General features: G+C 35.3%; 2 protein-coding genes and 1 long non-coding RNA gene across 3 annotated transcripts; all 3 read right to left on the reverse strand.

Annotated features, from left to right (window-relative positions):
• Nucleotides 1-1,335: 1,335 nt before the first annotated feature.
• LOC140860959 (uncharacterized) lies at nt 1,336-3,845 on the reverse strand. Its single transcript, XM_073263957.1, has 2 exons — nt 2,060-3,845; nt 1,336-1,967 (listed from the first exon to the last, which is right to left on the reverse strand). The coding sequence occupies exons 1-2, from the start codon at nt 3,843-3,845 to the stop codon at nt 1,336-1,338; spliced, it is 2,418 nt and encodes an 805-aa protein (XP_073120058.1).
• A 3,591-nt stretch (nt 3,846-7,436) lies between these two features.
• On the reverse strand, nt 7,437-8,328 carry LOC140894435 (uncharacterized). Its single transcript, XR_012153826.1, has 3 exons — nt 8,212-8,328; nt 7,957-8,021; nt 7,437-7,865 (listed from the first exon to the last, which is right to left on the reverse strand). It is a non-coding gene; the product is annotated as an uncharacterized lncRNA (long non-coding RNA).
• A 15,392-nt stretch (nt 8,329-23,720) lies between these two features.
• Nucleotides 23,721-24,278, reverse strand: LOC140860960 (uncharacterized). Its single transcript, XM_073263958.1, has one exon. The coding sequence runs from the start codon at nt 24,276-24,278 to the stop codon at nt 23,721-23,723; it is 558 nt and encodes a 185-aa protein (XP_073120059.1).
• Between the last annotated feature and the right edge of the window lie 561 nt (nt 24,279-24,839).

Below are 24,839 nucleotides of genomic sequence, written 5' to 3' on the forward strand. Positions count from 1 at the left end.
ATATACATGCATGAACATGTAACATAATAAAGGTGGTTTCGGGTCTTGCAGTTTTTTGGAATCCTCACGGTTTTGATTTTTCTGACCGACTTCCAATTGTTGTTTTGTTACACCTACCAGTCTAAATGTTTTCTGGGTGAAGAAGGATGCTAGGGAATTTTTCTAGAATTTTTGGAGATGCTTTACCAATTTTCCTAAGATTTTCTCTTTACCATGACCATTTTCTCCTCTCTACTTTTCTGCGTTATATTCGAAATTTGGGGTGCTTTTTTGTGCATGATAAGTGAAATGATGTTTATTTATAGCAAAAATCTTGGAGTAAACTACTGACAAGTGTTATGGCATCCCATGACACTTTTCATTAATGTTACTTACAATGGCGGAGGCAGGTATTGGGCCAACGGGCAATTTTTTAAAAATTTTTTATACCCAAGAATTTTAAATTTTTTTTTTCAAGTGTTATTTTTGGAGTTAATGTTATACTAGTCCGGTTAGCCCAATTAAATTAAAAAAAAATGAAATAGCACACTTTTTAATTCTCAAAACTAGTCCAAAAAAAAAAACAAAAAATGAATTGTTCTTCATATCTACCCTTGTCTTAGTGTCATATTCTTCACTCTTTGTCTTTTAAAGTTCTCTCTTAGTGTCATATTCTTCACTCTTTGTCTTCTAAAGTTCTCTGACATTATAATGCTATCACTTTTATAAGGTATATATCGACCAAACAATGATGAAATTTATATATACGCTCAGAAATATTTAATATTTTTGTAATTAATTTTGAGGCGATTTTTTTTAGTTTTTCTAATAAAAAAATTTATTATTATTTTTCTTCAAAAATTGGTGTTTTCAACTTCCATAATTTTTGAATTTCTCGCTAAAAATTTTTAGTTAAGGCTCCGCCATTGGTTATAACTTATATAAACATTTATATATTTATATGAACACAATTGTATTATATATACATATTATTTAAAGAGATTAGTTCAAAGAGATTAATTTGTAACTAATTATAATTAATGATTTTGTTTCATAAAATATGTTGAAAAAATATATGTTTTGAAAATGTTATTAATCTTATAATGTTGAATGACGCTTTACAAGAAATAGTGACACGTAGTTTCTGAGTTCGAAAGAGGTCGAAAAACGGAATTGATGTCATATCAAATTTTATTAAATTAGAAATATATAATTTATATTGTGGACCACATTAGTTCGGCGTTATTGATAATAATAATAAAAACTAAAAACATAACATTCTCAAAACAATAAAACTAAAAGAACTAAAAACATAATCTAAATATTGAAATGTATAATTTAAATCAAATAAGTGTGTTATATATTTTCTTTCTTTATATTGCGGACTTGTTTCTCTTTCAAAGACTTATCCTTTGTCATCCTCTTCTTATTCTTCATGAGAGAAGCAATATTCTCATCATCTTCAATACCGATTATTTTTGTGTTGTCTGCATCAATAATCTGCAATTCTATATGTTTACTCTTTGATGATTCTTTTTTTGGACGACCTCTCTTTCTTTCATTTTGTTTAAGGTGAGAATCATTCCTTGTAAAAGTAGCAATAACTTCTTCGTCTCCAATATTGATTCTTGTGTTGTTGTCTTCTTCTTTCACTTGTATGGCAATATTGTCAATGATCGGCACCTTCATTGGACGTCCTCTCTTCCTTTTAATCTTTTGTTGCTCGCAATCTACCGAGCTCTCTTTGATGGCAATACTTTCTTTTTTAAAATTTGTTTGCCGTAACAATTCTGCTAGACCGCTTTGTTTTGATATGGAGCAATAACTTTCTTCGTGCAAATCAATTGGAATTTTAAAGCGAGAATGAGATGTTCGACCACCTGGTAATATTGAAGCTGCAACTCCTGAAGTGGCAGTAGCTAGGGCAATCATGTTCTTTTTTCTGATATTTGCCAACAAGGCTCTATATAAAAACGTCTTTCCAGTTCCTGCAGGTCCATTTACGAAAAATAAGCCACCATTTCCCAGATTCACACACTCTTGAATTTTTTCAAATGCTTCATGTTGTGCAGCATTTAACTTGAATTCGCGCAATAATCATCATCTGAGATTTGTATAGACTTTTCTTCTTCTATTTCTCGAGAAAATGTGCCATTTGACTGACGCATGTACAGAGATATTTGTGGAAGATCAAAAGCACCGATTTGTTTTCCCATGCTCTCCAAAATTAAATTTATACTCTGAAGTTTTTTTGAGACTAAGAACTCTCGGTTCTGATGAAATTGTCTTTGCAAATCCTCGGACATTGCTTCAAAATATGTATCCCATAAGAATCTAACATCAGCCGGTTCACAATATACCAAAATTGTTGCAAATAATCTTCTCAAAGAATTTGGCATTTGGAAGGTAACAACTTCATTCATGCATTCAAAATTACTTCGATCAGATTCAAGTAATCCTCTTTTCTGTGCAGATTCTTTAAAAGTAAAGTAACGTTTTCCATTAACCATTAGCAAATAATCAAAAGAAATGGGTCCCCTTACATGACTTAGTAAGAGTCTCAAATAGTATCTTTCTCCTTCAACGAGATTTGCAGCATTTACACGGCCAATGACTCTTCTTTTCTTCCTCTCATACCAACTTTTAGTTTGATTGTCCCAAACATAATATTCAGGGAACTCAACGTATAATAATGTTCTTGCCTTTGCATTAACTGAGCAAGTATAAAAAAATTCGGTTAACATTGTTTTTGAGTTGTGTTCTTGGCGTAAAACATAATCTAAATTCTGATTCCTCCAAAATGTCACACAATGTTTATTTGGCAAATGTAGTGCTAAATTGATGACGGCTGGAGAAATTTCGTTTAGCTCAAACTCAAATATTCGCCATAATGCTTCTTGTGCAGAAACCCATCTTGCATCTTGAAATTTTTTTATTTCATCTACAGTTCCAACTTCACTACCTGATGCAATGTGTACAGCAACTTTGTCATGGCCTTTGTAAATGTACTTGTATAGATATTTAACAGCAGTCAAACCGGAACAAATTTCAACATTCATGTGGCAATCATATCTCATAAGAAGGTAAGGATTGTAGGGAACAACCCACTGATTATTTAACTTTGCTCTTCTTACATCCACTGTTTGACTATCATTCCTTCTTCGATAAATAGGATAACCATCTTTTCCTTGAACAGTTCTCTCGCAAAACTTCTGTGGATAATGACTCTTGCATTGTCCTCTGACCATGCAAGAGTTTGTTTTATTCAAATGTCCACAAGGTCCATGCATCATATGCTTCACGACAACGTTAAATAACCTTGGATTTTTCTCTTCTTCAGGTAATTCAGCTGAAACATAATCATCGAATTGATCTGTGCTGTTTATCTTATGCTCTTTCTTCAATATGATCAACATGTGAATATGAGGTAATCCGCGCTTTTGGAATTCAACAACATAAAAATAAGCACAAACTTCCCCAAACACCGCTTTCTGAGTTATTTCTTTCTTCAGATCTTGGACTTTTGCTCTAAAAACTCTAGATGTCAAATCCATTCGATCCTGAGCTTGTTGATTGCCTTTCAAGTTCTCTTTTATTTCTTTCCACTCTGGATTACATGTCATTGTTATAAAGAGATCTGGTTTTCCAAACCTCCATACCAATGCCATTGCATCTAAATATCTTTTGTGCATGTCTCTTGGACCTCCAATGAACGATGCAGGCAGTACAATTCTTTGACCAACCCGACTTCCTCTATTTTCTCCACAATTTATGCTATCCACAATGCCTTGATAATACTCCGATCTCAATTCATCTTGATTGTTCCTGTAATAATCTAATCGTGTCGTTTCCAGTTTGATGTACATATCAACTGCATAATATTGTTGCAACAATCTCCTTGAGTATAAAATAACTGATGGACTATAGTTTCTTATCTGAAATTTATAACAATAGTATTCTCGACAAGAAACCATCTTGTTGTTATCTGATAAGTGCATTTTGTGTGCATTATTTTATGTCTATTTGGCATGCATTCATTTGGTTTATTGTGTATTTTTATATGTTTTATTTGTAATTAATCTCATGCATGAGCATTTCACTCTCCGGGTTAATTTTGTAGGAAATGGGTTTTTGAAGAATGAATTACGGAGCAGCCTTGATAAAAAATTCAAATTTAATCAAATCCCTATCGTCCAGATTGTAGTTTAAGATGTTTTAAAGCTACTTTCAAAATTTCAGCTCAATCCGACGGCTATAACTTAAGTTATGAATTTTACAAAATTGTTGCGCGCTGGAAAAAACAGTGGGCGCGCGGACTGCTATTTATTACCGCGCGGGCGCATGCCTGTTTGAGAAAAAAGTTCAGAAAAGAAGCCCCAGCGCGTGAGCTGCACTTTTCTACCACTCGGGCGCCCGTGCGTAAGTTGAAAAAAAGATATTTCTGGGTGATGGAAATAACTCTTGAGCACTATAAATAGATAAAAATCTGACGTTTTAAGGGTTCCACACATCAGAAACGTAGGAGAAAGGCGGCCATCCAAGGAGAAGAACAAAAAGAGGGAGAAGAACGTGAAGAACTCAAGAACCACAAACTAGTTTTCTCTTTTCCTTTTCTTTTATTTGTTGGGATTTAGGGGATCCTACCCCCAAAACTTATGTTTTGATTTCTTCTTGAAGATTGAAATTAGTTTTTAAGGATTCTTGATTATATTATTGTGTTTATTGCAATTTTGGAGATTGATCAACTTCTTATTGATTTTATGTGTTATAATTGATACCGAGAGGAGATTTTATGACATGATAGGATAATATAATCCATGGATCTACAACTTACATAGAGATATGAGGTTGGATACATGTTGATAGTCATAGTCCACCAGGGTAAAAGCTAGAGGATTCTAAAAATCGTTAATGCAATTGCAGTTGTTAAATAACACAAGGAGACTTGGTTATTACAATTCGTTAATTAGATTAATATAGCTCGAGAGAGTATATTGATAGATTAGGAAATTCCGTCAAAATCATGACTTGAGAATTAAAATTCAATCATTAGAGAAGAAAAGGGGTAGGTGAACCGAGATCCTAACAATCGTTTATTTATTTTCTGAACTTAATTTATTGTTTTTCTTTTAATTTATCTTTTAATTTTAGTTTATTAATTTATTCTCTCTCTCGTTTTAATTAATTAAAGAATCATATTTGAGGTAATCTTGTCATAAATCAATCTCTGTGGGACGATACTCGTACTTTGTACACTATATTATTACTTGACTCGTGCACTTGCGATTTATTCGAGCTTAATTGATAGATATATTTACGTTGATTTTTCGTGGTAGTATTTGCTCGATCATTATCTCTTCTAACAACTACAAAATGGTAAAAATAAGTTGTATAAATTATTAGTTCTTAAATAATCAAAGTGCAATTAACATGATCAAATTTATAAAATGAGCATTTAAATTAGAAAACAAAGAAACATCAAGATATTCTTCTTATAATTCTTAATTGATTCAATAATATTCAATAACTTCTTTGTAATCAAATGAATCTTTAACAATGTTCGAAATACATATGTAGGAGTACAGAAAATTTTTTAATGTTCGAAAAACATGTATAGTAGTACATAATTTTTTTTGAAATTAAAATATAGCACACAAACTTAGAATTATAAATAAATTCAATATTAAAACATTGATTCGACCAAGAAGTAAAAACATTTAATAATAATAATAATATTATTATTATTATTATTATTATTATTATTATTATTAGATAAGCTAACAATAAATCATCGACATAATTATAGAGCATATAGAATAATACGTACGATAAATTCAAAAACTGTACCTGTCTCTTCCGGCCGAATAATAGATTCCACCGAGGAGAAATTTGTTGGATTCTTTGTAGTATGATGCGATTGCAGAACAATACTCTCATTCTTAAATTTAGGAATGTTTTGGTGCCATCCATTTTCACCGCTTAGGAAAAAAAGTGGATATTGCAAGGGATCGTAACATCCAAAATAATGTTTAATTCTATGTTTTTGTCCATCAGACCCATGAAGTATTATGTCCCTATCATATGGAATATTCGGATTATTTCCCTCAATCCAAATAGCAACAACTTGATCAGCTATAGAATTGTTGTAGCATCGCTGATCTATTCCAGCATTCTTGCATATTTGAAGGGTTACATCTTCAATAGAGGGAAAATCATTTATTCTGTGCAACAATTCAGCATATGGATTTTTTTTCATGACATCCACTAATAGCTTCAGGGCCCATTTGGTAGGCCTGATTAGTGATGGATTACGAAATTATCATCCGTTTGACTCGATTTTAACTTTATGGTGGATAACTACAGACCCGTGATTATTTGTTGGCCTGCGAAGGAAATAGCTGGAAAAGTAAACCCGCTTTGATGCAGGTATAGGGAATCACGATTTGTACAGTGCACGAGACTAAGCGATGCAATTACAATTCTGTCCCTGGCTCTTCATAATTATTCATAAAAAAACCAGTGTATCAGAGGGGGAAAATATACGGTTCTGTGCGGCAAAAGTTGGATCCAAGATCTTATCGTTCGCGTTTGATCTGGACTCTTCTCTTCAACTACAAGTAAGCGAAAATTTGCAAAAAAAGGTTCCATGCTCATCGAAATGAAATTAGAACCCTATCGTGCGGCGTCGTTATTCGTCAACCCACTTGGTGTCGGAAAATGGATATTGAACAACTTCAGCACTTCGGAGCTTCAAGTGCCGAAGATTAAAAAAACACTCAAATCTGGAATTTAAATAATAGATGAGAGAGTTGAAATAATGTTCAACGAACTTACAACACGAAAATGAAAGAACACATATTAGATCTAGCATATACATGAAAATGAACGCGTGACAAGAAAAATTTTACCGTTGTCGGTGAAGAAGATGGTGTTTCGCAGCCCAATAAAGAAGTTCATGCTCACGGACAATGAACTAGATCTGTATTACAAAGTTGTATTGTATTTGGTAAATTCGAGTTGAAGGCAGGGGTATTTTGGTAATGTGAAAACGTATATAAAATTTATCCACTGAATAAAAAACTTACCAAACAGATTTAGTTTTTATCCTCGTTAATAATTATCTACACATATCCATAAAATAATCCATCAACTAACACATCTTTTATTTATCCTATCACGCTTATCAAACGGGCCCTCATAGTATCTTTATAAATATCAGCATTGTCAAATACACTCATCCTGTTAGCCAACTCGTTGTCGTTATCCCAAAAATACAATTGGAAATGAGACGGTTTCCCCTCATGAGGAGTTAAGGGCGGCAGCGTATGAAACACCTGTCCTAACACTCTAAATGTATAGATTCCACGATTCGAAGAAGCAAGATTATTATCCACTTTAACACCAAAATAAGTGAATGAAAATACATTATTATATACTCTGATTCTCTTCCGAAAATTCTCTGCTTCTGGAGACTGTGTGTCAGTAAATAGTACATACAATTCATGTGGCATAATTGTGTCTGCTAATCTGATTTTACCATTATCACAGCAAAATGTGGGGCTTTCAAATTCAAAATTTTTTGCCCCACAGTGATGACAGTTAGCCATTGAACTGATGACACGTAACTCTATCGTTCCTTGAAATCATCATGGAAAAATTATATATATGTTATTCAAGAATTCAAAGAGCATAAACAAATCTAAAAATATATTGGACTGCATATGTATGGCTAATGATAAATATTTTTTAACCTTCATGTTTAACAGCATTAAGCAAGGTACGAAAATCTCTTTGTTTTCTTCTCTTTCGTTCCATCCGTTGAGAACTTGGTTGATCAATCAAGGTTGAAGAACTTGATACCAAATTGGATGCCTCTAGAGTAATTTCTACAATTGCATACAGTTAATATAATTGAGACGGGAAATTTTTATGATGATGGAATTGATTATTTTAAAAAAAATGAGTTTAATATGATACCTTGGGACGTTGAATTTGTTTGCATACAATCGACAAGTGAGGAACTATCCCCCTCGAATAAAACACTGTCGATAAAGTTAACAACATGACATTGAAACGTAAGATATGAAGATATAATATCATATAATCACCAAAAAATAAATTACAATGAAATGAAATAAATGTTACCAAATTGTGGAACATGCTAATTTAAATACTATTATTATTTGTTTATTTGTTATATAAACAAATCTCTTCCATGAAAACAAAGTTCACCGTTTTTTTTTCTTCCTTGACTCCGATGCATTTTGAATCCGTTGACGACGATTTTCAATCTGCAGCTTTGAATAATTTGAAACCGAATTTCTTGCTTCTGAGGTAATTCCTACAGATTCTCCTGAAAATTATATAGTTGAGATGTTTGACTAAAAAATAACTATACAACATATGAGATCCATCATAACCTGCCAAAAAATATACCTGGGGATGGAGAATTTCTGGCAAAATTTATGGATTCTGGGGTACTTCCTATCAATACTCCTAAAATTAACATAATTTAGAATACAACATATGAGATGCATCATAACTTGCCAAAAAATATACTTGGGGATGGAGAATTTCCGGGAAAATTTATGGATTCTAGAGTACTTCCTACCAGTGCTCCTAAAATTAACACAATTTAGAAATCGAATAAAATACCATAAACCAATTATTATTCTAAAATATATGAGATATATCCTAACTTGTAGAAATAGACCTTGAGATGGAGAATTTCCGTGCATATCATCGAGAGGCATAACACTACTGCCATTGAACAACAATTTGTAACAAGAAAAATATAATCGCACTTTGATCGGATAACAACATGAGAAAAAGTTAAGAAAACAAGAAATTCAAGACCAAAATTTAATGAGAAAAAAATCAAGTAAGAGCGTAAACGGACGAAAACAGAATTTAATGAGAAAATTCATAGATAACAAAAATAAATTAGTCAAGAGTCAGGACCATGGGAACACTTAGTGTGACAATGCCCTATATTGATCCAAGAAATGGGAAAAAGGTCTTTATCCCAAATAATGCTTTATCCCCTTGATGCACACGTGATTGCACCTTTCATGGAATTTACCAAAAAGAGCAACACAGAAAGTCTCCCTAAATTTTAAGGAACATAAACAGTTGGTTATAGGAATTTGGTGCAAATGCATTGGCCAATGGGGGTCATAGCGACAATTGATTTAGCTTACTTTAGAAAAAATAATCTTTGAATAGCTCATTTATTGTACAAAAAAAAAACACATGATAGAGCTATTTACATAGTTAGCTGATATCTGCATAAAGTTTAACCGTTTACCCTTCAAAGTGAGAAGCAGAACAATCAATCCAAGTTAATCATGCCTTATGCTTTTAACAATAAAAAGAAAAGTGATGCTAACATGAGAAGAGAAAATATCACCAAAAAAAACAAATTAGCACACATCATTTAACTTTGCTAGTTCTAATATCAACTTTCTTTCTATCTATCAGTTAAAACACTTTTAAATGAATTCATAGGCACAGAAAGGCTTCCACATGCAGCTTTCTCATGAGGTTCGCTTGTCTATTTCCTGGTAGATAAAGCTATGCAATGTGTAAGTATCGCCAAAAGAGAGAGATGTGAGGAGAACGTGAAAAAGAATCAATCAAGTTCCTCACAAAAGTTTTGAGATTCACAAAGGACTAAGATAACACAAATTCCGTGCTAGTTGCACGACACGGGAAATCAAATCAACATCATGAGCATCAACTATCAATTCTTTTCACTACAAAGGCAACGCTGCACAATGGCACAGGATTTGGAAAGTTGTTTAAATATTTAAAAATTTTCATATATCTAAACAATTTCAAATACTAAATCACATGTCATAAAAAAATAACAGAAGGTAGAAAATTCCAAAAAAAGAACAATTAATGAATCTTCCATACTGAAATATGTGGCATAAATGTTAACATTCTCATTCTCGTTACCAGCAAAAATTATTTTCTAAGCTAATGTGCCTTATGGAAATATTCTTGTAATTTTATAAGGTAAAGTCCTCATCCATTATGATTTTCACAGCACCAATACAATTTCTGACACCCTAGATTTACAATCGCATTCAAAGAAATATATAACAACCAAAATGGCACCAGCACAACCAGATGCAGCTACTATCATATTTGAATTTCACAATGTTTCGGAAAAAATATTTCATATCCACTAAAACAGGCATCAGCATTCCACAGACAAAAGACACCGATTATTCTGCAACGTCCTCGCACTGCTTGCTTTTCAATATGGGTAATACCTTTTGGAAGAGAAAAATGATGGTTTTCGACCCATCAAAATCTATAATTTTGTTTTTGGACGAACTTTTCAAGGATGTGAGATTGGTGATTCTGGATCTCGCCGCAAGCAATAGCAGAAACGTTGTTCTTGGTATGAGATTGTTCGATGTGAATAGGTATGTTACGACAGTGATTCTGGATCTCGCCACAAGCAATAGCAGAAACGTTCGATGTGAATAGTTATGTTGACGACAGTGATTTTGGATCTCGCCGCAAGCAATAGCAGAAATGTGAATAGGGGGAAAATGAGGGATATGGACCCGTCTGGTTTTTATTTGAGCAAATAGACCTGAGAATGAAAAATACAATTTTACCCTTAAGTAAAAATCTTAAGTTGAATAAAAAAAATCCAAAATGAGATACAAACCATTTTAACACTCGTCGACTCGGTAAATGATTTTTCAACTGATGTAATTAACTGGTTTACTGCAATTTCAATTTTTCCTCTGTCTGTTTTTCAATTTTTAACGGAACCGTCGGAACGGAACCCTATTGAACAGCCGTTGAAGCCCTCCTTCGTCATCGTCATAGCTCCTTTACTCCCCGTAACCTCTTTCGTTCTCGACAAGCAGCATTGCAGCAATGGCAGAGGAAAACATTACTGTAAGTAATCGAGAAACCTAGGTTTTTCTATTTTCATATGTTTGTCCATTCCTAGGGAAACAGTAGTACAATCATAGTAGATTTCGACCATTTTCGAATGTTTTGTTTCATATCTCGACTTATGTTGTAATGAATGTCGACTGTATTACTTAGCACGTTGATATGAATCTCTACTGCATTACGTTGGACGAATCTCGACTATGTGCCGACCGATTTGATTCATATATCGACTGATAAAGTTATGAATCTCGACTGTATTACTTACCAGGAATTATCGACCATTTCCCGACCGATTTCTTTCTTAACTCGACTGTATCATATTTTAATCTCGACTGATTCAATTAACTTATTATTTTGATATTGACTTTTTTTTGAACATTTATTGCTTCTGATTTCAGTCGTAATTAGGTATTCATTGATTTAATACATTTTTAGGTTGTTCTTAAAAGGAAAGGGTTCAAAGTTGATCGTTTTTCTTGCAAACTGACTACATTGGGACGGTACGTAGATATTTCTGAAAAGATAATGAAGTACCTTAATCCGGCCGAGATGGAAGTCATGATGAGCAGAACACAATTTGGTCACCTGATATGTAGTGCAAATCGTTATAAATTGTCTGGGAGTTTGTTATGGTATTTGATAAGTAGGCAGACATTAGACTCACCGAAAAATGAATTCTGTATGGTGATTCGAAAGAGACCTATAAGATTTTCAAAACTAGAGTTTTGTTTGATCTCAGGACTTAACTGCTCCAAAGATATTCCTGAGATTCCAATGAATTTAGATTTTAAAGCTAGACATTTTGGAGATATGGATGTGGTCTTTGTGCGGAACTTGGAGTATAGGCTTGGTGTGTTGAGCAGCGAGGGCGGTGATGAGGTCAATCTTGAGAAGTTAAAACTAGCGTGCCTTCTTTTTGTCGCTGGTGTTCTGTTGACCAAGAGAACTTGTCAATCTGTGACCGTGGGCACCGAGTGGCTTAGGTTAGTGGAAGACTTTGATATTTTTAATAGATATCCTTGGGGGTCTTGCGCATATGATGTAGTCCTTGCTAGCTTGCGGTCGATGAATTTAAGTGACAAATTGAAAGAAAGAAATGAAAAAAAACAGAATTCGCTCACATACACCATTGCAGGTTTCATCAATTCATTACAAGTAAGAAGTCATCTTGATTTGTTATTTTTTGTAATAATATCATTTGAGTCATATTTTTTTATTAAATAAAAATGTTATATAATTGCAGATCCAGTCCTACGAATGCATACCTGGCGTTGTGGACAGTTTTGCAACTCATTTAGATGAGGCTGGTCTACCACTTCCGCGTATGTGTCGTTGGAGCACGAAGGACTGGAGCAGCAAGAATGCTCCTAAGAAGGAAGAAATTAATTCATGCTTCAAATCTCTTGACAATGTAAGTAAAGTAATTGTTTTGTCTCTTAGATATATGGTATTCATTCATAAATCCATTACTCGCATTAAATTATGAGTATTACTTGTAGGCTGTCATTGTCGGGATCCTTGCTCCCATTGACGAGGAGCGTATGTCAGCACACTTCAGCACTGGAATATTTGAAGACCCTTCTCCAGATCATGTTATTGATCAAATCGTTGATTTTATGGCCCAGGGGAAGGTGTACTGCTGCCAGCGTCCCCCTTTCCGTTTTGTTCATACACCGGATGTGAATATTCCTTCGGGGAACCCGCCGTCACACATCCATTATCGGTCACCTGATACCCAAAATGAGATGACAAACCCTCTGGTGTCCAATAGCCCCAATAATTCCACTATCCCGCCACCATCTCCAATCAATGCCAGTGGCTTGCAGCCGCCTAAGCCAAATGAAATTCAGATGTTAGGAGACATGATGTGTGCCATGCAGACATCCATTTATTTCATGGGGACGGTGATGCAAACTTCAATGAACGAGATGCGAGCCGAGTTTGCTGAGGTGAGAGGTGAGGTCGCTGAGATGCGTGGTGAGTTTGCTGATATGAGACAGAAGATGACAGAGTTGGAAGATATATTGCGAGCCCATCTTGCTGTCTTTTCTAGTAGCACTTAGCAGCAGCCAAAATCTCACCAGTCACGTATGAATTTGTTTTGTTTGTGTCCAAATACCATACCATTCGTCTAAATCCTAACAACACGCTAAAATGACATGTTTATTTATTTTTCTATACAGAAGAAATGTCTTCCAATGAGAAAAGAGAGAAAGATCCTCAGTCACCACCTCACCATGAACCACGTACGTATTTGTCATGTTAGAATCCCTTACTTTTTTGTACTCCGAACAACATTCTTAGATCAATTGCATCTTTCGATCCTTAATGTCAAATTCCTTACCCTTTTTGTGATCCTAACAACATACTAAAATCACTTGTGTTAATCTTTGATGATTATTCGTCACTCCGGCTAATGCGGATCTTGGATCCCGGACAGATGAAGAAGCGGATGTTGATGCAGATCCGAAGTCACCCCCACATTGTGAGCCATGTATGTGTTCCAACGTATTAGAATCTCCAAGTTTTCTGTGATCCTAACAACATCCTAAAATCACTTCTTGTAATATTTGATCACTAGTCGTCAGTCAGGCAAAAAATCATGAAGAAGTGGCTGCAGATTCTACACTGCAATTACGATGAACACCACCTACCGGTATGGTTTAAGTCCTGAATTAAATATGGTTTGGGCCATTTATTTCATCTAGTTGACTTTTTTTATTTTTTTCTCTATACAAAAGGAATGTCTTCCAATGAGGGAAGAGAGAAGGATCCTCAGTCACCACCTCAGCATGAACCACGTACGTGTTCGTCATGTTAGAATCCCTTATTTTTTTGTACTCCGAACAACATTCTTAGATCAATTGCATCTTTCGATCCTCAATCTCAAATTCCTTACCCTTTTTGTGATCCTAACAACATACTAAAATCACTTGTGTTAATCTTTGACGATTAGTCGTCACTCCGTGAGCTTGGATCCCGAACAGATGAAGAAGCGGCTGCAGGTAGTACAATGCAATTTCGACGACCACCACCTACCGGTATGGTTCAAGTCCTTAATTAAATATGGTTTGGGCCATTTATTACATGTAGTTGACTATTTTATTTATTTCAATGTGTTTAAGAATACTGTGTTGAGGATGAGCCGAAGATGATTGTATTCAGTCACCTGACACCCGAGCGCAGGAGGAAGGTGCTGAGATCATCTGCCGTTTCAACCCCCTTTCACGCACCCATGTATGGCGCCAACACTGCACTTCAAGGTCAAGAGTTTGAGAAGCGGTACTTGCTTAGAGTCAGGCGTGATTGGCCCAAGGTTGAGATGAAGATAAGGAAATTGCGGGACAAATAGAAACATGAGAAATATGATCGAAACTTTTTTCGTACTCTTATGACCCCTGGACAGTGGTTAGAATATGATGTGAGTGCCCCATGTCAACATATTTTGATTCAATTGTCATTACATGCATGTGTATTGTGTTTTATATATACCTTTAACATATTTTTATGATCCAGCATATGACAGAGTGTATGCGTGGCCTCCTGAGCTTACAGAAGTTGTACCTCGAAATATTAGCTGAGAACGTTTCTTTGATGAATGTTAATTTCGCACAGTTGTTCCAAACAGAGTACTCAAGCATGGACAAGCCAATTGACGTTGAGCAACTCACAAGCCACATTCCTGGATGTGTAGAAGATTGGCCCTCGTCCTCTTGGTGGTCTTCGAGTTTGGTTCTAGCTCCTATCCATCTATCCAACCATTGGGTTACGATGATGGTTTACGTCAAGGAACAACTAATTTACTTTTTGGATTCAGATATAAGTACGACAACTCGGAGCAACTTCGACAAAGCTGTGAAGGGCGTCATTAGCTTGGTCCGAAAACTCTGAGATCCCTGGATTTTGAAGGTCCAGAAAGGAGTTGGACGTGCGTTATGTTGTGTGCATTTCCCCAGCAGAAAACAAGGTCTTCCATTTATGTTACTTGTCATCAATGTTTTGTACTATAATGTTTAAGTAATATTGATCTATAGTGAAAGCTAATTATCTTCTTTAAGTGCAGTGGCGAGTGTGGTTTGTATGCTTTGAGGTCAATTGCTGCTGAGATGAGCAATGACGATCCATATCAACTGAATGATGATGTCATTGCCGATTTCAGAAAATTTTTGACCACAACGATTTGGTTCAATGACTGGTCCCTTCCAGCTATTGATGAGATTTGATGTAAGCACAATTAATTTGTTCATGCGAACAATATAAAATTGGCATTGTACGCTATATTTATTTGTAGTAGAAATCAATTTTGTCAGTATGAATGAGTTTTAATCAACTGATATATATAATTGTAATCTGGTCGATAGCAAAATAATCGACGACCGATTACTATATGGAGTCGACCGACGTTATTTTAATCAACTGATATGTATAATTGTAATCTGGTCGATAGCAAAATCATCGAAGACCGATTATTATATGTAGTAGACCGACTGGACCATCGATCGACCGGATTCCTGTTTTATTTATTATGTATAATTATAATTAAATTTGTACAACTTTTTCAAAAAAAAATAATAATTAAATTTGTACCCGTGAATTTGGCATGAAAATGACCTTGAGGATAGCATAATCAATTTTAAGGTATTCCTTGATATCCCCAACAGGCAACAACACCTTGAGGATGTTTCATGTTTTTCCTGCCATTCCGATCAAAGTTTTTGGGTACCATGTCTTTCACGAACCATGATCATGCAAAGAGAGTTCTCTATCAATCTGAGTGACAAATAACTCTATTTGCATTACCGCTAAACTTTGCTCGGAATGGCAGGAGAAAGCTGAAAATTCCGAGGCTTCTGGCATAATCTGCTTCGTGGGTGATCACCTTAAAGAACTTTCCCCGTCCATATTTTCTCTTATTGTATACTTAACCTTCGATTTGTTTGTTTCGAAATGATCACAGATGTTGTGCTTTTATAATCAGAAATCAGAAGTCAGGGTAGGTTAAGTGTGAAGAGTCTGGGAACCCAAACAGTCGCGTGACTATTCGATGGATTTGCATAGACATAAAGCACTGTTTATAGACAAACATTGAAATACGTAATAAAATAAAAGTAAAAGATGGCTTTTCAAGGATTCGAACTTGAACCAAATGATATGAAATTGGAAGACCCGCCACTACGTCAAATGCAAACTTCTTTAATTTTAGGCGATCAAATAATATATATATAAAATAAATCCGCCCCTGAACATTGAGGCGGTGAATGTTGCATACGTGCGCAATAGTTATCGATCGGTATGAGATAGAGATGAGACAAAATGTTTTGGTTATGAAATTGAAATTTAATCACATTCATTGGGTATAGAAAAAAATAGAAAATAATACGTCTGTATATAATTATTATTATTAAATTGATGATTAGTATTACAGATAATACGTGTTGCAATTCTTTATTATTATTAAATTGATGATTAGTATTACATATAATAACAAAAATAGATTGTTGATATGAGATTTAATATAAGTACAATATAAAACGTATTTTAGATCGTAATAAATTATTAAACATTGAATACGAATATTATTCGTTGGTCGATAGCAAATTCCGCGACGACCGGTTAATATATGGGGTCGACCGACATTATTCACATTCGACCGAGGGCATTATTTAATATTTAATTATTCTCCGTTCGATAGCAAAATCATCGACGACCGGTTATTATGTGGAGTAAACCTTCATTCACAATCGACTACCGTTTGTAATTAAATATAATATATTAAGCCTTTTTTTAGGGGATATAATATTTTGAACTAAGACTGTTGACATTTAGGTTGTATTGTTATTATTATCTTCATTACAGTTGCAAGAATTATCAACACATGTGTAACGAAAAACTCATTAACGAAACATAATTTTATATAATAAAAGAAAATTTTTACAACCCTAATTCTTGAAGTAGTGAATGTTTCCATTCAGAAACCCAAGAGTACAAGTCAGAGTTAGGGTGATCATAGGCGATTTTCATAAAATTATAAGAGTAAAATTTTTTTCTCACATGTTTAGACTCTTTCATTAACATTAAACGACGAACATTTTCATCTTTGAAAATGTCCATGGAATTCGAAATGCGGAGCTTCCTCTTAAATTTTTCCTCTATGCGATCAAGTCTTCTGGCGTCTGACATTCGCCGAGGAGGTATTGGCACTTGTCTGTACATCCTCAGCTCCTCAATATTCGACCACGTAGATATTGTCTTCTCATAGACAAAGTCTTCGTACATCCTCTTCACATGTTGTATGTAGTGGTTGACGTTGGAACCGTCGCCTGCCATTGGAAAGTGAATGCGAGAGAGGAGAAGAAAATAAGGAGAAGAGGGCAAGAGTTTGAGCAGAATGTAATATTACGTAAACACGTAAATGCACTATTTATAGAAAAACATTGAAAGTTGAAAATATGTATTCATCCTTATCGTGAGTATCCGATGCGATGGGACGTTTTGAATGCATGTTCTCAATTAATACGCTATATTAATTGGTTGACGTCTCTTCGGTGAACTAATCGTAAACGTAATTTCGTAAGTATTGTTTACACGGTATTATTATTATCATTATTATTATCATTAGGAAAACAATTGAAAAAAACCCTATTGATGGAAACCCAGTTACACGCAGGTAAGGTCCGTAATGACTCTTCTTGTATTACCAACATAACCAACATAGTGGAAAATATATACTATTTAACATTACAATGCAAGAAAAACATAACAAATTAGTAATGGAAACACGAAATAATACAATATCGGAATGAGAAAAAAAATCTATCAGTACTGATGGAACCCATAATACGTATTTTGAAAATAGATACTATTCTGGGGAGATGTCAAGGAAGAAAGACAGACGATGAGAGTTCAGAGCCTCTCAGAGTGCGTGTACCGGCCTTTTTAACGAATTTTGCCTGTAAACATTATATATTTATAATAATAACATAATAACAGTAAGATAATAAAGGGAACCTAGTAATAACCAGAAGACAAAAGAAAAAAATAATAAATGAACAACGGGACAAAAATAAATACAATTGCGGTTCTTAAATCCCTTGATTTGCATGTCGTCTTCGGGTTGCGCAAACGGCATGCGCATGCGCATGCGTGCTGAGTTCTCGGTATGCGTGTCTTCTTTGGAGTAATATTATTCATGAACTGAACCGGAAAATAAATAATCATGCGCATGCGTGCTGATCTCTCGGTATGCGTGTCTTCTTTGGAGTAATATTATTCATGAACTGAACAGGGCAATAAATAAAGTCTGGCATTTTCTGTCCGTGTGTACTAAAATCATCATAATGTAGGATTAAATTGGATTCAAATTTGGTGGAGAATAATCTATTATGAAATTTGTTCCATGGAGATTGTATCATATTATTTCAAAGGTTATGATTGTGATTATTCGAATTTATAAACATGATTACATCCCTATCATAATGTAAGATTAAGATTAGTGCGAGATTTGGTAGAGAAGAAAGTATCGTTCTCACCATTGGATTAAGACTGGAATCATCATGTGCGTCCAGAATCTATTCAATATAATGTGATACAACATGATTTGACCCATATTAAACACAGAGGATGCCCACGCTACCGTCTCGACCGCTGTCCGACCGAATATAATGATTGATCGATCGAATATATTTGCTTGTCGACCCTTTTACGTTGAGCTTTAAATAGGCTATGTTTTGACTCCCATTTCCCCAATATTTTTTTGTGCTTAACCATAGTCCTCTGACCTCTCCTATCTAACAAGCATCGGCCTCAAGAATAAAATACCATATACAATTTTATCTGAGATTACGATACAATTCAATAATCAGAGATATGCTAAAATTTTACTAAAAACTTGAGAGAAAGTATATATATATTTATTTGTCCTGCTTGAGAGAAAAGAAAATATGTTTTTTTTTAATTTTTATGGAAAACCATCATATATAAATAAATTTGGTTATTTAACTTAACCAATTGGGTTATGATTATGAATTACACGTTATGATTAAGATTACAGTATTACGTAATATGTATATGTTATTAACCAGTCGGCGTCTATGTAATAGGCGACCGATCATTATTTGGCTGTCGACTATTGAAAACTTGATATGCTAACGTGATCGATTGATATTTATGAGAAGGCCACGTGACAATCTTGTGAATATTTGTACTTTACATTGCTATATAACCTCGAATATCTCAAAAGTAAAATAGAGATAAAGAATCGAATCCAGACTCATTAGCGTGTCTTTTTGGGGTTGCGCGCTTTAACTTATCGGGTTTCACCGGACCCGCAATAAGACGCCCTAAACCCCAAATAATTCTAAACCCTAAACCCTAAATTCAAAACCCTAAACCCTAAATTCCACTATTATGAAATTTGTTTCATGGAGATTGTATCATATTATTTCAAAGGTTATGATTGTGATTATTCGAATTTATAAACATGATTACATCCCTATCATAATGTAAGATTAAGATTAGTGCGACATTTGGTAGAGAAGAAAGTATCGTTCTCACCATTGGATTAAGACTGGAATCATCATGTGCGTCCAGAATCTATTCAATATAATGTGATACAACATGATTTGACCCATATTAAACACAGAGGATGCCCACGCTACCGTCTCGACCGCTGTCCGACCGAATATAATGATTGATCGACCGAATATATTTGCTTGTCGACCCCTTTACGTTGAGCTTTAAATAGGATTTTTTTGGGCAGTATATTTATTTCATAATTCGACCAATTTCTAAATAATTCAAATTTTTATTATCATTTTATAAATTTTCCAACCTTCCCAAATCATACATTATCTTCCAAGGATCGCGATGTCCTCAGTTTCTCAAGGGGGAATGATATTCTGTCAATGTGGACTACGAGCAAATTTGAGGGTTTCTTGGACCAGTGATAATCCAGGTCGGAGGTTCCATGGATGCAAAAATTGGAGGGTGAAAGTCCTGTTTTAATTTTTTTTCACTTTTACGGGATTATCTTTATTTCTTATAATTTATTGCTCATTATATTTTTCTAATTTTTTTGGATCCTATTTCCTCCCTTACCGTGGCAGAGTGGTGGATGTAATTTCTTCGCATGAAAAGATCCGCCGATGTGTCGTAGGGCGATGAATATAATTCCCGAGTTGAAATGGAAACTGGCCGTGCTCGAAGATTACAAGAAAAAAGCTGAAAAAGATAACCAAAAGTTGAAGTCATTGCTTGCTGGTTCATGGTTGATTTTCATTTTGTTTACTTTGTGTTATTTTATTGGAATGTTATATTGAATGCTTGATTATATCGAAGCTGAATAAAAATATTATTTTTATAATAATTACATTTACAATTTAATTGTAAGGATAAGTACATTGTCAAACATCGATATGCTATTGTCTATTTACTAAATAAAAATAATCGAAAACATAGATTACATGACAAGGGAAAATAATAATTCAAAATATATATATGGAAAATGAAACACAAAATTGAAGAACTCCAAAAGTCTAAATCACCTTCCAAATCACCTTCTCGTTCACTCCCCCGGAGAGAAGGGTGCTTTCCAAAAATATTGAGGAGAACAACCAATCACTTTCTCGTTGTAAAATGTTGAACCAATCACTTTTTGGTTGTAAAATGTTGAATTCACATTTGGCGACAAGAAAGATAGACAAATGGGAGCTTTCAGGGATATAGATCCAACAAAGTTTAGGACACCTCTTGTATTTTTTTCATAATAATGGTCACTAACAACTAGCAATATATACATTTATTTCGGAATTTTATTCGACTAATAATTATAATTATAATTATAATTAATAAAAATTATCGGACGCAACTTCATGGCTATTTATATAGCAAAAAAATATATGGGATTGGGACCCCAAAAGACTTGACTGTTCGACCATGCTAGTCTCAAGACTAATTTCACGGGAATCGGAATCTATCTGTCTTCTTCGGATACACATTCCAAGAAAAAAGAATTTGATTCATTCTCACCCGTGACCCGATATGTGGGAATAATTCAATTCATTCGACTTATAATTTAATATGTAGGAACAATTTTGGAACAAAATCTAAAGTGCTCAACCGTATGGATTATGATTATTCACTCACCCATCCAATCTTCTTCTTCTATAAATAAAGATAAAAGGCGTTTAATTTTTCATATTCATATTCACCATTATTAAAAAAATTTCCATCTCTCCATCTCCTTCTTCATCTTCTACCTACTCTTCTACTCTTCTCCTCTCTCGAATACAAAATTACTGTAGTAACCCGTATCCAGAATTAGCGATTAATGAGTATATTAATCGAGTAATCATATTTAGATTAAGTAAAAAATGATTAAGGAAATTCCAAATGGGTAAACGAAGTCCAGAAATGGATTCAGGACACTCGAAAGTAGCCGGAAAGGTCCCGAAGGTCCGGAGGGTTCGGAAGCTCCGAACCAAGTCAGGAGGCTCCGAACTGGATCGGAGGATCCGAACTCAGGATCGGAGGCTCCGATCGAGATCGGAAGCTCCGTCGGCAAGATCGTACGTTCCGATCGGGACCAGGGCACACGTCATCGCTTACGTCAGCATGGTGACGTCATGGCTGACGTAATATTGGGCGATCGGACGCTCCAAAGGTGGGATCGGAGGTTCCGATCGTGTTCGGACGTTCCGAACCGGGTTCGAAGGTTCCGAACTCCGTCTATAAATAGGGGGCCGAGATTTCATTTCAAAGTGCACCTTTTCCTCTCTTATCTCTGATTCCTAGGCCTTCTAACTCAGATCTAGGGAGTTCTAGGCATCCTATTGGGAATCCGGAAGTGGCATAGCGATCCAGGCGTCGAGGCGGAGCTGTGGCCTAGTTTTGAGGCAATGGTCATCAGCGGGCTGACGACGGACGCAGGTATAGCTATGGTCTCCTTAAATTATTTAGGAGTATGCAATAGCTTAATTAAGGCTTTTAGAGCTTAGTTATTGATGCATGAGTATTTGCATTATAGGCTTGGAACCTAGAGCGGGACTGCTAGGAACTGCCTGTAGTAAGGTACGCAAGTATAGACTGAGATTGCCAGCGGGTTTTGCATGCTTATATGTTGCATTTTGTATGTCATTTATTATGCAGCATATGCATATCATATTGTGCATGTCCATCTTGTGAGATGAGCCACGTAGGGTCGCTCAGCCCTGTCTGGACGGTTGATGTCTAGGGCTTATTGACTGACGGGTCATGGGTGGCTAGCATCGGGGGACACGGTCCACGTCCTGTAGGAATGAGCAGTGTACGCAGGGTTTGCTCCCCAGATTGTACCACCCATGTTCTAGGCGCCTTTACTGAGCAGTTATATACAGTTATTCCAGTTATGGATACCCTATCATTTGCATGCATCATATTTGTATGTTTTACCCAGTGCTTTCGTATTGAACTTAGACCTCACGTCCAGTCTTTCTGTATATTTGGACACCCTATTCGACGGGACAGGTGTAGGTGCAGGATTGAGCACCCGGAGCTTGGAGTAGCCAGTGATCAGTGAAGACAGCAGGATTAGCTGTAGGTTTTGCCTTTAGGCTATTTATTCGATTTGGTTGTATAAATCGAATTTATTTAACCGGTTGTATTCTGCCGGTCTGTTTTTATTTAAGTCTTCCGCAGTGATTTATTTAATGCATGTTTAATTATGCTCTTAACTCTGATTAGGTAGCGAATCCGGGTAGGGTCGCTACAATTACAATAATTAATATTTTATCACTATGATTGTTGTTGATCAAATTATTATGTTGGACATTCCACACCCCGTATGGATTTCTGCCCAACCTGGGTTACAAGTTCCATCCAACTACAATAATACGAGTGGAGTCATAATTGCAGTCCTACGTATCCTCTGTATTACCTAATAATACAAGAGAAGTCCTAACGCTGCCTGCTACCGCCATGTTCACTTCAAGATGACAGCTGCATTAGGTTTTTATTCCAAATCGTCTATCTAATCTTACATGAATTTATGATTTCATGAATTAATGTAAGGCTTTCGAAAACTTGGGCATCAATGTTTTATTTTCGATCGTCGCATAAACCGTTTGAAGGCCGAGATAGGTGGTAAAGAAGAAGGACTCGGATTCGAGTTAAGAAGAATTGTTGCTACTCCTTGATAATATATTTTATTTAGACAATCAGTTTTTTTACACCTAAACCCTAAACCCTAAACCCTAACGTTTGGAAACAACAAAACAGATTTCCGTAATAATTTTCATTTATGTTTATGTGAAATTTTAGCTAGCAATATTTTTTATTAACAAACTTGTACCATTTTATATTTTTTAAATACCAACCGACTCTCCTGGATGAATTAGGCTTCGTTAGTAACGATCGATTGAAAAGAGAATTAAAATTCTACACTCACAGATGTCGAGTTGGTAATATTAACAGTCGATACCATACATTAATCGATCGACACGTTTTCCGCAAACAGACTACAAAAGTTAAATACGAATAAAATACAAATAATAATAAATACGAAAAACCCTAAAGTTTGGAAACAACAAAACAGATTTTCGTAATAATTTTCATTTATGTTTATGTGGAATTTTAGCTAGCAATATTTTTTATTAACAAACTTGTACCATTTTATATTTTTTATATACCAACCGACTCTCCTGGATTAATTAGGCTTCGATAGTAACGATCGATTGAAAAGAGAATTAAAATTCTACACTCAAAGCGGTCGAGTTGGTAATATTAACAGTCGACACCATACATTAATCGGTCATTTCATGCTGAATGAGTGACAAAAACAAAAATCAACGTCTTCTGGCATACTCCCCGACTGAAGGTATTCTTTTTACTTTTTTCCGTCCACGTCGGGGAATGACCAGAGGCGGCAGCACCAATATTTCCTCCTGCACTGTCCATTCACCTGGTACTGGATAGACAGGTTCCGTATATGCTTCTAACCAATAACGTGTGGTGTAATAATCTGTACAAAGTTCATAAACAGAAATATTTGCGTTGTAGGCAGCAGCAATGACATGTGAACATGGAATCCTGTCAATGTCAAATTTACGGCATGTGCAAGATTTACTCTGTAAATCAACTAACTTGTTGCTTGTGCTACCGTACACGCAATACTTCCCCTCAGTTGCTTCAATGACTTCATATTTTCTAGAAACGATGAAATTCTCACGAACGATCGACTCTATCGCTGGTGTGAGATGTGCAGTTGATGCAACAGCTTCTTGACGATATTTACTTCTCCAAGTTGATGTGATTCTTTGCAGTGCTTCCAATAATGCAATTATTGGAAGCTCCCTCTCCTCACGCAACCTACCATTTATTGATTCCACTCCATTCGTGGTCATGATGGAGTAACGGTTCCCGGTTTGTTTCGCTCTAGACCACCTTTCGGGAGAAGTGTTATCCTCCAAATATTTAGCAACCTCTGGAAATCTCTCTCTCAATTCTGTATACAAGGAATAAAAATCACTTTCCTTGTATGCTTTTGCCACTCGAATGAATAGCTCGGAAGCTTCTTTTTTTTTTTGTTTCTCTTGCCTTTGATGTTTTGTGACATGTGCCACATACAAAGCACATGATGTGCACGATTGTATAAAGATGCAACTGCATTTATGATGCCCTGGTGTCTATCTGATATTATCACCAATTCGTCGTCATCCTCTACTATGATTTTCAATCTTCTTAGAAATCAAGACCATGACTCAGAGCTTTCCTTGTCGACAACACCCCATGCAATGGGAAATTGGTGGTGATTTCCGTCCTGTGCGGTTGCTACAAGTAGCACACCGTCATACTTTCCTTTCAAGAATGTACCATCAATGCAGACAACTTTTCTCATGAATTTGTATCCCGTAATACATGCACCATATGCCAAGAACATGTATTTAAATCTTTTTTCTTCATCC

Source organism: Henckelia pumila, chromosome 4 (genome assembly GCF_033568475.1).
Source record: "Henckelia pumila isolate YLH828 chromosome 4, ASM3356847v2, whole genome shotgun sequence".
In the NCBI taxonomy this organism is placed as follows: domain Eukaryota; kingdom Viridiplantae; phylum Streptophyta; class Magnoliopsida; order Lamiales; family Gesneriaceae; genus Henckelia; species Henckelia pumila.

Bases quoted from the DNA above. Each gene is read 5' to 3' on its own strand.
- LOC140860959 (XM_073263957.1), bottom strand. From the start codon at position 3,845: ATGTACATCAAACTGGAAACGACACGATTAGATTATTACAGGAACAAT. The intron at 1,968-2,059 runs GTTAAATGCTGC...ATGGACCTGCAG, and splicing joins TGATTATTGCGCGAATTCAA to GAACTGGAAAGACGTTTTTA.
- LOC140860960 (XM_073263958.1), bottom strand. From the start codon at position 24,278: ATGACCACGAATGGAGTGGAATCAATAAATGGTAGGTTGCGTGAGGAG.